Below are 18,884 nucleotides of genomic sequence, written 5' to 3' on the forward strand. Positions count from 1 at the left end.
CTATCTGTTCCATAGGTATTTCGAAATCTTCACCATCTTATAAGGAGAGCACAGATCCTTACAGTAGCAGGTTTACCTTTAACACTGGTTGCAAGCTCTCTCATTAAACAGTCATTATTTTCATACAGTCTTTGAACAATTTGTACTAAGTGTAATAAAATCTTCTTAGTTCGAGAGCTAGGGGGTAAAACACTTACAGAAGAGTAAATTAAACTTGCCGTCTTTCTGCCATCAGAGGATAGTTAAGAAAGAATCTCTTATCCAAAAAACCTACCGTTCTTGCGTGCTGCCCAGTAGAAGCTAAATAGCCATTTATTGTTGCGAGCATATATACAATTAAACAAAGCACACACTTTCCATAGATAAACTTTATTTGACGCCATACAAATTAAAAGCCTGAGGAAACGGAAACTTAACAAATGTGCACTTTTCCGACAGCAAAGAAGGGAAAATATTTTAACAGAGGTACTAGTCTGCACTAACAAATACATAAGAAGCACAGTGTGTGCTACAGCAGGTCTACTGAGGTTTCTAACACAAATCTTAAAAGATGTTTCACACAATTTGTAATAGATGGAAAAGTTAAAATGTTCAAGATTTTTACAGTAGTGGACCAATTTACACATATTTACATACAATTCAGAAAAACAAAATTCGGCTTGTCTTCTGCAGCCATGTTAGCAGCCATCATTACCACTTTGCAGATGTCGGCTGAAACCATGGAGTCTCATTTTATGAGTTTCTCGCATATACAAGGAGGATGGTTGTGGACTAAATGAACATGTTTGTAGTTATTTAGTCTACTGTCCCAACACCCTCCCCTCCAGTTTTTGGTCACTTTCTAAAGTGAGAGACTTCGGGTATGCCATCGAATAAAGCTCAATGAAAATTATTATCATGGATTCCAGTTCATAATGTTCGTAGAGGGCTCTTTCTGTTTCTCAGCATCTAATACGGTAGCATTTCAACTGATGGATCATAATGACAGAACGTAACACAGAATGCCGTACAGAGAAAAGTGAGATGACCCCGCATAGCTCTTAAAACAGACTACTGCATCCTTAAAATCTCCTTGGATGTCTGTGTTCTGGATCACCATTATTTAATGCAGTTTTCAGATGTAGTCAAATTGATGCTAATACAGAATATATTACACTCGATTGTTCAGAATAAAGCTTCTTAGCTTAGCTTCTTCACAACTTGTAAAAATCCTGAAAAAAGTAGAACTCTTAATTTTAAACTAATTCACTAGGGACAGTGCAAACATGTAAAGAAATAGATTTGCAGTTGATCGGCCTTTTAAATGCACATCATTCTATGTAATCCATTCTACATAACCGATAACCTGGATATAGCATTTGGTGGCATGAATAACTTCAAGACAAAGTAAACAACTGGGAGAACGTTCTCAGATAGTGTCCTTTTTATTTTCCATAAATATCCATGAGAAGTCACTTATCTTTTCTGTCCACTAATAGTGGCTCTTAAAGGCAGTATACCGTTCAAGTCCTTCTTGTCCTTTATTCTGTTGTACGACTGCAAGAGGAAAAACATTCATCCATAAGTGAATTATACATTTCGTGTATTTTCTCTATTACTTGTATTAGGTGTGACAAATTAAAATGACCCCGAAATTAAAGAAAACACTACAAAATTTCATTTGGCAAGCCCAACAAGCCTCTATTCATATACACCCCAAAAGATAAATAAATACACACACACACACAGAGCCACACACACACACACACACACACAGAGAGAGCCACACACACAGAGAGCCACACACACACACACACACATACACAGAGCCACACACACACACACACACACACAGAGCCACACACACACACAGAGCCACACACACACACACACAGAGAGCCACACACACACACACACACACAGAGAGCCACACACACACACACACACACACACACAGAGAGCCACACACACACACACACAGAGAGCCACACACACACACACACACACAGAGAGCCACACACACACAGAGAGCCACACACACACACACACAGAGAGCCCCACACACACACACACACACACAGAGAGCCACACACACACACACACAGAGAGCCACACACACACACACACACACAGAGCCACACACACACACACACACACACACACAGAGAGCGCCACACACACACACACACACAGAGAGCGCCACACACACACACACACAGCCACACACACACACACACACAGAGCCACACACACACAGAGCCACACACACACACAGAGCCACACACACACACAGAGCCACACACACACAGAGCCACACACACACACAGAGCCACACACACACACAGAGCCACACACACAGAGCCACACACACACACACACACACACACAGAGCCACACACACACACAGAGCCACACACACACACAGAGCCACACACACACACACACACACAGAGCCACACACACACACAGAGCCACACACACACACACACACAAAGAGCCACACACACACACACACACAAAGAGCCACACACACACACACACACACACACAGAGCCCCACACACACACAGAGCCACACACACACACACAGAGCCACACACACAGAGCCACACACACAGAGCCACACACACAGAGCCACACACACAGAGCCACACACACACACAGAGCCACACACACAGAGCCACACACACACACAGAGCCACACACACAGAGCCACACACACAGAGCCACACACACAGAGCCACACACACAGAGCCACACACACACACAGCCACACACACACACACACACACACACACACACACACACACACACACACACACACACACACACAGAGCCACACACACACACACACAGAGCCACACACACACACACACACACACAGAGCCACACACACACACACACACACACACACACAGAGAGCCACACACACACACACACACACACAGAGAGCCACACACACACACACACAGAGAGCCACACACACACACACACACACAGAGAGCCACACACACACAGAGAGCCACACACACACACACACACACACACACAGAGAGCCACACACACACACACACACAGAGCCACACACACACACACACACAGAGCCACACACACACACACACAGAGCCACACACACACACACACACAGAGCCACACACACACACACACACACAGAGCCACACACACACACAGAGCCACACACACACACAGAGCCACACACACACACAGAGCCACACACACACACAGAGCCACACACACACAGAGCCACACACACACAGAGCCACACACACAGCCACACACACACACAGAGCCACACACACACACACAGAGCCACACACACACACACACAGAGCCACACACACACACACACAGAGCCACACACACACACACACAGAGCCACACACACACAGAGCCACACACACACACACAGAGCCACACACACACACAAAGAGCCACACACACACACACAGAGCCACACACACACACACAGAGCCACACACACACACAGAGCCACACACACACACAGAGCCACACACACACACAGAGCCACACACACACACAGAGCCACACACACACACAGAGCCACACACACACACAGAGCCACACACACACAGAGCCACACACACACACACACACAGAGCCACACACACACACACAGAGCCACACACACACACAGAGCCACACACACACAGAGCCACACACACACAGAGCCACACACACACAGAGCCACACACACACAGAGCCACACACACACACAGAGCCACACACACACACAGAGCCACACACACACACACACAGCCACACACACACACACACAGAGCCACACACACAGAGCCACACACACACACACAGAGCCACACACACACACAGAGCCACACACACAGAGCCACACACACACACACACAGAGCCACACACACAGAGCCACACACACACACAGAGCCACACACAGAGCCACACACACACACACACAGAGCCACACACACACACACACACAGAGCCACACACACACACACAGAGCCACACACACACACACACAAAGAGCCACACACACACACACACAAAGAGCCACACACACACACAAAGAGCCACACACACACACACACAAAGAGCCACACACACACACACACAAAGAGCCACACACACACACACACACAAAGAGCCACACACACACACACACACAAAGCCACACACACACACACACAGAGCCACACACACACACAGAGCCCCACACACACACACAGAGCCCCACACACACACACAGAGCCCCACACACACACACAGAGCCCCACACACACACACAGAGCCCCACACACACACAGAGCCCCACACACACACAGAGCCCCACACACACACAGAGCCCCACACACACACAGAGAGCCACACACACACACACAGAGCCACACACACAGAGCCACACACAGAGCCACACACACACACAGAGCCACACACACAGAGCCACACACACACACACAGAGCCACACACACACACACAGAGCCACACACACACACAGAGCCACACACACACACACAGAGCCACACACACACACAAAGAGCCACACACACACACAAAGAGCCACACACACACACACACAGAGCCCCACACACACACACAGAGCCCCACACACACACACAGAGCCACACACACAGAGCCACACACACACACAGAGCCACACACACAGAGCCACACACACACACAGAGCCACACACACAGAGCCACACACACAGAGCCACACACACAGAGCCACACACACAGAGCCACACACACACACAGAGCCACACACACAGAGCCACACACACACACACACACACACACACACAGAGCCACACACACACACAGAGCCACACACACACACAGAGCCACACACAGAGCCACACACACACACACACAGAACCCCCCCCCCACACACACACACAGAGCCCCCCCCACACACACAGAGCCATACACACACACAGAGCCACACACACACACACACACAGAGCCACACACACACACACAGAGCCACACACACACACACACACAGAGCCACACACACACACACACACACACACAGAGCCACACACACACACACACACACAGAGCCACACACACACACACACACAGAGCCACACGCACACACACACAGAGCCACACGCACACACACACAGAGCCACACACACACAGAGCCACACACACACACAGGGCCACACACACACACACAGAGCCACACACACACACAGAGCCACACACACACACACACACACACACACACACACACACACAGAGCCACACAGAGCCCCCCCCACACACACAGAGCCACACACACACAGAGCCACATACACACAGAGCCACACACACACAGAGCCACACACACACACAGAGCCACACACACACACAGAGCCACACACACACACACAGCCACACACACACACACACAGAGCCACACACACACAGCCACACACACACACACAGAGCCACACACACACACAGAGCCACACACACACACACAGAGCCACACACACACACACAGAGCCACACACACACACACAGAGCCACACACACACAGAGCCACACACACACAGCCACACACACACACAGCCACACACACACACCGAGCCACACACACACACCGAGCCACACACACACACCGAGCCACACACACACACAGAGCCACACACACACACAGAGCCACACACACACACAGAGCCACACACACACACACAGAGCCACACACACACACACACAGAGCCACACACACACAGAGCCACACACACACACACAGAGCCACACACACACACAGAGCCACACACACACAGAGCCACACACACACAGAGCCACACACACACAGAGCCACACACACACAGAGCCACACACACACAGAGCCACACACACAGAGCCACACACACAGAGCCATACACACAGAGCCATACACACACACACAGAGCCACACACACACAGAGCCACACACACACAGAGCCACACACACACAGAGCCACACACACACAGAGCCACACACACACAGAGCCACACACACACAGAGCCACACACACAGAGCCACACACACAGAGCCACACACACACACAGAGCCACACACACACACAGAGCCACACACACACAGAGCCACACACACACAGAGCCACACACACACAGAGCCACACACACAGAGCCACACACACACAGAGCCACACACACACACACAGAGCCACACACACACACACACAGAGCCACACACACACACACACAGAGCCACACACACAGAGCCACACACACACACACAGAGCCACACACACACAGCCACACACACACAGAGCCACACACACACAGAGCCACACACACACACACAGAGCCACACACACACACACAGACACACACACACACACACACACACACACACACACAGCCACACACACACAGAGCCACACACAGAGCCACACACACACACAGAGCCACACACACACAGAGCCACACACACACAGAGCCACACACACACAGAGCCACACACACACAGAGCCACACACACACAGAGCCACACACACACAGAGCCACACACACACAGAGCCACACACACACACACACACACAGAGCCACACACACACACACACAGAGCCACACACACACACACACAGAGCCACACACACACAGAGCCACACACACACAGAGCCACACACACACAGAGCCACACACACACACAGCCACACACACACAGAGCCACACACACACAGAGCCACACACACAGAGCCACACACACACACACACAGAGCCACACACACACACACACAGAGCCACACACACACAGAGCCACACACACACAGAGCCACACAAACACAGAGCCACACACACACAGAGCCACACACACACAGAGCCACACACACACAGAGCCACACACACACAGAGCCACACACACAGAGCCACACACACAGAGCCACACACACAGAGCCCCCCACACACACAGAGCCCCCCCCACACAGAGCCACACGCACACAGAGCCACACGCACACAGAGCCACACGCACACAGAGCCACACGCACACAGAGCCACACGCACACAGAGCCACACGCACACAGAGCCACACGCACACAGAGCCACACGCACACAGAGCCACACGCACACAGAGCCACACGCACACAGAGCCACACGCACACAGAGCCACACGCACACAGAGCCACACACACAGAGCAACACACAGAGAGCCACACACACACAGAGCCACACACACACACACAGAGCCACACACACAGAGCCACACAGAGCCACACACAGAGCCACACACACACACAGAGCCACACACACACACACAGCCACACACACACACACACACACAGAGCCACACACACACACAGAGCCACACACACACACACACAGAGCCACACACACACACACACACACACAGAGTCACACACACACAGAGTCACACACACACAGAGCCACACACACACACACAGAGCCACACACACACACAGAGCCACACACACACACAGAGCCACACACACACAGAGCCACACACACACAGAGCCACACACACACACACACAGAGCCACACACACAGAGCCACACACACACACAGAGCCACACACAGAGCCACACACAGAGCCCCACACACACACAGAGCCCCACACACACACACACACAGAGCCCCCCCACACACACACAGAGCCCCCCCCACACACACAGAGCCCCCCACACACACACAGAGCCCCCCCCCCACACACACACAGAGCCCCCCCACACACAGAGCCCCCCCACACACACACACAGAGCCCCCCCCCCACACACACACAGAGCCCCCCCACACACACAGAGCCCCCCCCCACACACACACACAGCCACACACACACACAGACACACACAGCCACACACACACACAGACACACACAGAGGCACACACACACACACAGAGCCACACACACACACAGAGCCACACACACACACACACAGAGCCACACACACAGAGCCACACACACAGAGCCACACACACACACAGCCACACACACACAGAGCCACACACACACAGAGCCACACACACACAGAGCCACACACACACAGAGCCACACACACACAGAGCCACACACACAGAGCCACACACACACACAGAGCCACACACACACACAGAGCCACACACACACACAGAGCCACACACACACACAGAGCCACACACACACACAGAGCCACACACACACACAGAGCCACACACACACACAGAGCCACACACACACACACACAGAGCCACACACACACACACAGAGCCACACACACACACACAGAGCCACACACACACACACAGAGCCACACACACACACACAGAGCCACACACACAGAGCCACACACACACAGAGCCACACACACACACACACAGCCACACACACACACAGCCACACACACACACAGCCACACACACACACAGAGCCACACACACACACAGAGCCACACACACACACAGAGCCACACACACACAGAGCCACACACACACACAGAGCCACACACACACACAGAGCCACACACACACACAGAGCCACACACAGAGCCACACACACACACAGAGCCACACACACACAGAGCCACACACACACACAGAGCCACACACACACACAGAGCCACACACACACACAGAGCCACACACACACAGCCACACACACACAGCCACACACACACACAGAGCCCCCCACACACAGAGCCCCCCACACACACACAGAGCCCCCCACACACACAGAGCCCCCCCCCACACACACACACAGCCACACACACACACAGAGCCACACACACACACAGAGCCACACACACACACAGAGCCACACACACACACAGAGCCACACACACACACAGAGCCACACACACACACAGAGCCACACACACACACACACAGTCACACACACACAGAGCCACACACACACACAGAGCCACACACACACACACACAGAGCCACACACACACACACACACACACACAGAGCCACACACACACACACACACAGAGCCACACACACAGAGCCATACACACAGAGCCATACACACACACACAGAGCCACACACACACAGAGCCACACACACACAGAGCCACACACACACAGAGCCACACACACACAGAGCCACACACACACAGAGCCACACACACACAGAGCCACACACACAGAGCCACACACACAGAGCCACACACACACACAGAGCCACACACACACACAGAGCCACACACACACAGAGCCACACACACACAGAGCCACACACACACAGAGCCACACACACAGAGCCACACACACACAGAGCCACACACACACACACAGAGCCACACACACACACACACAGAGCCACACACACACACACACAGAGCCACACACACACACACACAGAGCCACACACACAGAGCCACACACACACACACAGAGCCACACACACACAGAGCCACACACACACAGAGCCACACACACACACACAGAGCCACACACACACACACAGAGACACACACACACACACACACACACACACACACAGCCACACACACACAGAGCCACACACAGAGCCACACACACACACAGAGCCACACACACACAGAGCCACACACACACAGAGCCACACACACACAGAGCCACACACACACAGAGCCACACACACACAGAGCCACACACACACAGAGCCACACACACACAGAGCCACACACACACACACACACACAGAGCCACACACACACACACACAGAGCCACACACACACACACACAGAGCCACACACACACAGAGCCACACACACACACAGCCACACACACACAGAGCCACACACACACAGAGCCACACACACAGAGCCACACACACACAGAGCCACACACACACACACACAGAGCCACACACACACAGAGCCACACACACACAGAGCCACACAAACACAGAGCCACACACACACAGAGCCACACACACACAGAGCCACACACACACAGAGCCACACACACACAGAGCCACACACACAGAGCCACACACACAGAGCCACACACACAGAGCCCCCCACACACACAGAGCCCCCCCCACACAGAGCCACACGCACACAGAGCCACACGCACACAGAGCCACACGCACACAGAGCCACACGCACACAGAGCCACACGCACACAGAGCCACACGCACACAGAGCCACACGCACACAGAGCCACACGCACACAGAGCCACACGCACACAGAGCCACACGCACACAGAGCCACACGCACACAGAGCCACACACACAGAGCAACACACAGAGAGCCACACACACACAGAGCCACACACACACACACAGAGCCACACACACAGAGCCACACAGAGCCACACACAGAGCCACACACACACACAGAGCCACACACACACACACAGCCACACACACACACACACAGAGCCACACACACACACAGAGCCACACACACACACACACACACAGAGCCACACACACACACACACACACACAGAGTCACACACACACACACACACAGAGTCACACACACACAGAGCCACACACACACACACACAGAGCCACACACACACACAGAGCCACACACACACACAGAGCCACACACACACAGAGCCACACACACACAGAGCCACACACACACACACACAGAGCCACACACACAGAGCCACACACACACACAGAGCCACACACAGAGCCACACACAGAGCCCCACACACACACAGAGCCCCACACACACACACACACAGAGCCCCCCCACACACACACAGAGCCCCCCCCACACACACAGAGCCCCCCACACACACACAGAGCCCCCCCCCCACACACACACAGAGCCCCCCCACACACACACACAGAGCCCCCCCCCACACACACACAGAGCCCCCCCACACACAGAGCCCCCCACACACACACACAGAGCCCCCCCACACACACAGAGCCCCCCCCCACACACACACACAGCCACACACACACACAGACACACACAGCCACACACACACACAGACACACACAGAGGCACACACACACACACAGAGCCACACACACACACAGAGCCACACACACACACACACAGAGCCACACACACAGAGCCACACACACAGAGCCACACACACACAGAGCCACACACACACAGAGCCACACACACACAGAGCCACACACACACAGAGCCACACACACACAGAGCCACACACACAGAGCCACACACACACACAGAGCCACACACACACACAGAGCCACACACACACACAGAGCCACACACACACACAGAGCCACACACACACACAGAGCCACACACACACACAGAGCCACACACACACACACACAGAGCCACACACACACACACAGAGCCACACACACACACACAGAGCCACACACACACACACAGAGCCACACACACACACACAGAGCCACACACACACACACAGAGCCACACACACAGAGCCACACACACACAGAGCCACACACACACACACACAGCCACACACACACACAGCCACACACACACACAGCCACACACACACACAGCCACACACACACACAGAGCCACACACACACACAGAGCCACACACACACACAGAGCCACACACACACAGAGCCACACACACACACAGAGCCACACACACACACAGAGCCACACACACACACAGAGCCACACACACACACAGAGCCACACACACACAGAGCCACACACACACACAGAGCCACACACACACACAGAGCCACACACACACACAGAGCCACACACACACAGCCACACACACACAGCCACACACACACACAGAGCCCCCCACACACAGAGCCCCCCACACACACACAGAGCCCCCCACACACACAGAGCCCCCCCCCACACACACACACAGCCACACACACACACAGAGCCACACACACACACAGAGCCACACACACACACAGAGCCACACACACACACAGAGCCACACACACACACAGAGCCACACACACACACAGAGCCACACACACACACAGAGCCACACACACACACACACAGTCACACACACACAGAGCCACACACACACACAGAGCCACACACACACACACACAGAGCCACACACACACACACACACACACACAGAGCCACACACACACACACACACAGAGCCACACACACAGAGCCACACACACACACAGAGCCACACACACACACACAGAGTCACACACACACACACACACACACACACACACACAGAGTCACACACACACACACAGAGCCACACACACACACACACACACAGAGCCACACACACACACACACAGAGCCACACACACACACACACAGAGCCACACACACACACACACACACAGAGCCACACACACACACACACACAGAGCCACAGAGCCACACACACACACAGAGCCACACACACACAGAGCCACACACACACAGAGCCACACACACACACACAAAGAGCCACACACACACACACACACACAAAGAGCCACACACACACACACACACAAAGAGCCACACACACACACACACACAAAGAGCCACAAACACACACACACACACACACACATACACGTGTTACCATCCTTGTGGGGACTATGTGTTTACACCAGCCTTGTGGGGACTAACCCTTCCCAATGTTTAAAAAATATACCAATAACAGAAAAATGTTAAGAAAAAATTCATAATACAGGATCCTGCTTCAATTTTACAAATATGTTGTTATTTAGTCACGCGCACAGTACCATCATTGTGGGGACTTGGACATGTGTTACCATCCTTGTGGGGACCTACTTAATAATTCTCATTTGTGATTGAATACACTCATTATCTAATAGATGAATGCTATTTTTCAGTGCCATAAATACATAACATGATACTTTAGTCAAATTTGAATAGGTCACTATGTCATAGGTGCACCTAGAACAGGGATTTGCCTAATAATGCATTTTACAGCAGAAAATTATCATATATATATATAAAGTGCATGGACAGGGATTCACGGATGTTTAACCTATCACTGAGTGCACACAAACATTAAGGAATATGAAAACGCATAGTTAAATTAATTTAGAGGCTTAAGATCCTGCAATGGGGTCAGATGGCAAAACCAAGTTGCCATCTAACCACCTAGTTGTTTTTCATCAACCTCACCAATTGGCACCATCTTCGTATGGCTCTGCATTAATTGTCCCCAAAGAGATGGCATGATATTATAATAATATTCTAGAGCTGACAGAGTAAGTGTATGATGATGATAATTTTCAAGCCCCCACAGAGATATTGCATGATTAGATTGATGCCCAAGTCCCCACAGATATTGTAGTTTTGGTGTACGATGATAGTCATGCTGCAGTTCATGCAGAAATAACACTATTACAGTAATGCACAGGTCAGACAGAGATAGTTTGTGATTATAGGAATGCCCAGGTCTCCACAGAAATAGTGTGGTATTATAGCCATGTTCAAGTCCCCACAGAGATAGGGTGTGATCATATTCACGTTCAAGTCCCCACAGAGATAGTGTGTGATCATAGTAATGTTCAAGTCCCCACAGAGATAGTGTGTGATCATAGTAATGTTCAAGTCCCCACAGAGATAGTGTGTGATCATAGTCATGTTCCAGTTCCCACAGAGATAGTGTGTGATTATAACCATATTAAAGTCCCACATAGAGAGTATTATGATAGTGTTGTTCAAATCCCTGTAGAGAAAGTGTACGATGAGTCATTCTGACATTCATTCAGAATTCGTATAGCGCTTAATTATAGTCACTCTCAAGACCCCGTTGACAAAATGTGTGATTATATTCATGTTCAAGTCCCCTCAGAGATAGTGTGTGATTATTGTTATGTTACATCTCCGCAGAGATAGTATGTGATTACAGTCATGTTCAAGGCCCCACATAGAGAGTGTTATAACAATGATGCTGAGGTTCTTGCTGTTATAACAGTCATGCCGAGGCTCCTGCAGAGGTAGTATGTGATTATAATGATGCCTAGGTGCCTGCTCAGGTAGTGTGTAGTTACAGTCATGTTCAAGTGATGTTGAGATATGTTGTGATTATAATGAAGCTTAAGTCCCCAAAGCGATAGTGCATGATTACAGGGATGCCCACTAAGATGGTGATTATTGACCTATAGAGAAAGTGTGTGATGCATGAAAAGTTCCAGTCCCTCTAAAGACAGTCTGTTATGATGCACATGTTGATGTCCCTGAAGAGATAGTATGTGATGACAGTCATATTAAAGTCCCACAAAGTTAAAGTATATTGAACCCACGTCCCCAAAGAGATAGAGTGTAATTATAGACATGCCAGGTACCCACAGAGATATGTGTGATGAAATTCATGTTCAATTACTCAAGGATAGCGCTTGATTGATTATATTGATGTCCAGGTCCCCACAGATATAGTGTGTGATTATAGTGATGTCCAGGTCCCAACAGAGATAGTGTGTGATTATAAGGTTGTCCAGGTCCCCACAGAGATAGTGTGTGATTATAAGGAGGCCCAGATCCCCACAGAGATAGTGTGTGATTATAGGGATGCCCAGGTCCCCACAGAGATAGTGTGTGATTATAAGGATGTCCAGGTCCCCACAGAGATAGTGTGTGATTATAAGGAGGCCCAGGTCCCCACAGAGATAGTGTGTGATTATAGGGATGCCCAGGTCCTCACAGAGATAGTGTGTGACTACAGGGAAACCGGGTCCCCACAGAGATAGTGTGTGTTTATTGGGATGGCAGGTCCCCACAGAGATAGTGTGTAATTATAGAGATGTCTAGGTCCTCACAAAGATAGTGTGTGACTACAGGGAAACCGGGTCCCCACAGAGATAGTGTGTGTTTATAGGGATGGCAGGTCCCCACAGAGATAGTGTCTGTTTATGGGGATGGCAGGTCCCCATAGAAATACTGTGTGTTTATAGGGATGGCAGATCCCCATAAAGATATGTGTGATGATAGTTATGTTCAATTACTCAAAGATAGCGTTTGATTGGTTATATTGATGCCCAGGTCCTCACAGAGATAGTGTGTGTTTATGGGGATGCTCCACTGGTTCCCGTAGAAACAGAGAAAATGCCAGGAATTACAGACACGCCCTACGGGGCAAGAAAACGCCAAAAGATCTTCTGCCTGCACGACGGGGAGAGAACACAGTCTATGGGTGCTTGTGTTCACCAGCGTGATAGGGCCACTGGCCTGCACTCTCTGCAAGGAAACACTAGCGGTTTCCATGGAAGCAGGGAAATGATGGAAGTACAGGGGTGATTTGCAGGGTAAGAAAACACCAAAGGATCTTACTCCTGGAGATCAGCCCAGTGGGAGGTCTGTTTGTTGGTGCGAGCACACTATCCCTGGGTGCTCGCACTATCTAGCGTGATGAGTCCACCTGCCCCCACTATTCACAACAATGGGGCCAGACGCCAAATGGAGCCAAATGCCTCCGGTACAGCTCCGTAGTGTGGCATGGGTACGAATCTATTCATGTTTCGATGTAAGCGGCCTGGTGCAGCTGGGAGGCTCTTGCTTTCCTTAGCAATGCCCACACCCAGGGGCTCACGTAGGCCACCTAGGGGCTCACATTGGCTGCATGTGGAAGCATCTGAATGGACACGTGAGGCTCTGGTCACTTCCGGGTGCGGCTGGGCCACATCTTCTTCTGACAACCAAGGGAACTCCCGGGCCGATATTCCTTGCTGCTTGGGAATGGCCTCGCAGCCATGTAGCAGAGCCCCGGCTGCAGGCCCACATAAACAAAGGCAAGCAATACGACAGGGAGAGCGCTTTGTTCCGTTCACATCCTCCTTCTCAATGTTCAGGCCCTAGATGAGGGAGCTGTGCTGTCCATGCTGCAGGGTAAAAGTGCTCCTGTATGGTGTTAGCACAAATTGATCCAACTCCTTGGGCAACAGAATTGAAAACGCTTACCACGCGCTATTAGCAAACAGGGAGGCAAGCACTACCTCGTCCCTGGAGACACTGGGGCAGAGAACAGGGCACAGGCAGGCTAGCACGGAAGGTCCCTTAGCAGAGAGGCAGTCACTTCAGCGACCCAGCAGGCAGCAGGTTAGTTCCACAAGAAGGTATTCCCAAACGGCGGTTCCTCCTGGCACACAGCAGTCATTGGGTACGTTTCCCACATAGTGTCTTTTTATTTTAATGGGGTCATAGCCCCTGTATTTAGAGTGCCAAAGTCTTTGTTCTGAGGGAACTTCAACCACATATTAGAAGTGCACAACACTGCCATTCATATTGAAAGCCTTGGCCCCAGACACACCACAGGGGGTGGAGCCATTATTGTGTAAGGTAGGCACAGACCTATTCAGGTGCATGTGCAACTCCTCCCACCACACCAAATGAAGACCAGGCCTATTCAGGTGCAAGGAAAACTCCCCCTGCCACTCTAAATTCAGGCAAGGTCTATTCAGCCTAGCACTGAGTCACCCACGCAGGGCAGGACACACCTCAACTACCCCAGGGACTGGAGTGAATGCACATCCCTTCTCTCTCAGTCAAAACCAAACGGTCAATACACATCAGGCAGGTGCAAAAACTCATAAGCACACAGAAATACCCACTTCTAAAAGTGGTATTTCTAACTCTGTTTTCACCAATAAGCAGGATTTATCACTAGCATGCCTGCCCGCTACAGGCCCCCAATGTTAAAAACTGCCTGCCTTTCCGTGGCGGCGTTGCCGCCACTGAAAGGCAAATCCCAGCCTGCATACAAATATGGATGACGGTGTCTACCAGACACCGCCACCATATAAACTGCTTTTCCACCCGGTAGGCAATCGGGCGGATTGCCTACCTGTGGAAAACCGGCGGACAGTATTCCCTTTTGCTGGGGTCTCCCCCACCATGGTAATGTGGCAAGGGGAAGTTAGTGGTGGGCGGTGGTTTTTGGCGGGTGTATCGCCACCGCCATACAGACAGTGGCGATCCGCCCGTTATGCTTAGGGTGGAATGAGAACAGTAAATTTTACCCCTCAGAAGTTCAACACCTTCCCTACTGTTGCTTAGACTGGTGTAGAAATAGTAAATTGAACCCCTCTGAAGTCCAGGAATTTCCCTACTGTTACTTCGATTGGAGTGGGAGTAGCACATCTAACCAGTCCAGAGTCCAACACTTTCCCTACTGTTGCTCAGACTGGAGTGGATTTAGTAACTCAAATTCCTCCTAAATCCAACACCTTCCCTACTGTTGCCTAGATCAGAGTGGGAATAGTAATTCCTCCCTTCTGAAGTCCAATGCTTTCCGTTCTGTTGCTTAGATTTAAGTGAAATAGTAAATGTAACCTCTCTGAAGTCCAACATTTTTCCTTGTGTTGCTCAAATCTCGACCGCCATTTCCTTTCTGCTTGCCGAAGGCTCAACTTGGCCTTTTTAAGGTCACCTTAGAACCATTTATTGGGCTCATGGCGCCTAGGTGCTCTAGTTCTACGTAGGGGAGCATGATCATTGCTGGCCGCAGTCAGCCAGCTCGTGATGTCCTGTGCAAAAGAGTCTATGTCTTCCTTCAGGATACGCGCATAAAGCTGTGAGTTTGGCCCAAACCCAATTCCTTGAGTAGATAGTGGGTCCAATAGGGGACTTATTCCATTATGTAGAGATACTACAAAGGACATCACAAGATGTTTGGACCATCCACATGGGGCTATAGTTATACTTAAATTTCACATGGTGAATTTTGTAGTCCATATCTGGTTCAGGGTGTGCCCTTTGATGTGAGTTGGACAATTCACTAATTGTTCCAGATTTAGGTCAGTCAGGACAGCCTTCAAATCCTTGGCTTGCTGCCCCCTTCTACCTCATTGGCCCAATAGTTGAAATATCCCACTATAAGTACATTGGCATAATCAACAATTTGAGGAGCCAAGGATTCAGCCAAGGCCTGAGAGAAGTCTGGCATGTATATGGGAGGTCGGTATAACAACACACGAGGAAATGACAATGATGATGACTCCAACTTAATGTTTGGAGATTATCATGGCCAAGTCCATACAGTGATAGCGTGTAAATCATGACATTCAAATCCTCACACAGACAGTGTGTGATTACAGGCATGTTTAAGCCTCTTCCTCCTGTGTGATTATAGTGGTGTTCGAGTCTCTACCAACAAGGGGGCATATTTACAAGACCCTATCGCCACAGGAATGTCACTTTTGCCGATGTTCTTGTGGCTATAGGGGCTTTGCCTTATTCACAAGGCGGCGTTAAGCCACTTAATTTGGCTTAAGGCCGCCTTGTCAATAAGGCACTCTTTCACGCTATAATTAGCATGAAAGGTGAGGGCAATGGGTGTTGTGTTGGGCATTCGGCCGCAACACCCATTGATTTTGACGCTACCCCATATTTACAGGGGTGGCGTAAATATGGGGCAACACTAAAATTAAGACCAGTGAAAACCTGGTCTTATACAGGCAAAACAAGAAGAAATGCTCTATTTCTCTTCGTTTTAGATGTTTCTATGTGTGCTGCATTGTGCAGCACGCATAGGAACAGCCAAACGCCATGTATTATTGTTTATGTGCAAGATTAGCCTTCCTGAGCTAGAGTGATGGGAGGAGCTGACACTTGTACTGATTAGGGATGTCTCTGTGTCTGGAGTCAAGGCAGAGAAGGGCAGGGGCTTGGGCACTACAAAAACCTTAGATTGAAGTCACCCTACTTCAAAGGCCAAAATGGGAATAAGTACTGGACCCCTGACACCATATATTCGGAACACTTCTGGACTGAGGACATTTTGCCAGGAAGAAGAGTTGTTGTGCTGCCAGTAGGACTTGCCACTTTTCTGTGTTGGCCTGCTGTCTGCTGCTTCTGTTCTGAGAGTGAGAGGACTGGAATTTGCTCTCTGCATCCTGCTTTCTAAGGTTCTGCAAGGGCTTTCACGAGCTGGTCTCCTGTTGCGGAAGTCTAAGGGACATTAAAGACCTCACCTGTATCTTGCTTCTGGTGCCTGAGCTCCTCTGCTGTGAGACCTGTCCTGCAAAGTGGTGCCAAATCCAGTACTGGGCCCTGGGAGGTGAATTTGGTGC

At 50.8% G+C, this 18,884-nt stretch overlaps 1 protein-coding gene across 1 annotated transcript in view; it reads right to left on the reverse strand.

Annotated features, from left to right (window-relative positions):
• Positions 1–358: 358 nt before the first annotated feature.
• TENT2 (terminal nucleotidyltransferase 2) overlaps positions 359–18,884 on the reverse strand; it is a 583,214-nt gene continuing 564,688 nt past the window's right edge. Inside the window, exon 15 of the mRNA XM_078677766.1 lies at positions 359–1,536. Coding sequence (XP_078533892.1) covers positions 1,456–1,536 — 81 coding nt within the window. The 3' untranslated portion in view covers positions 359–1,455. The remainder of the gene's footprint in view (positions 1,537–18,884) is intronic.

Source organism: Lissotriton helveticus, chromosome 2_1, assembly GCF_964261635.1.
Source record: "Lissotriton helveticus chromosome 2_1, aLisHel1.1, whole genome shotgun sequence".
NCBI classification, from domain to species: domain Eukaryota; kingdom Metazoa; phylum Chordata; class Amphibia; order Caudata; family Salamandridae; genus Lissotriton; species Lissotriton helveticus.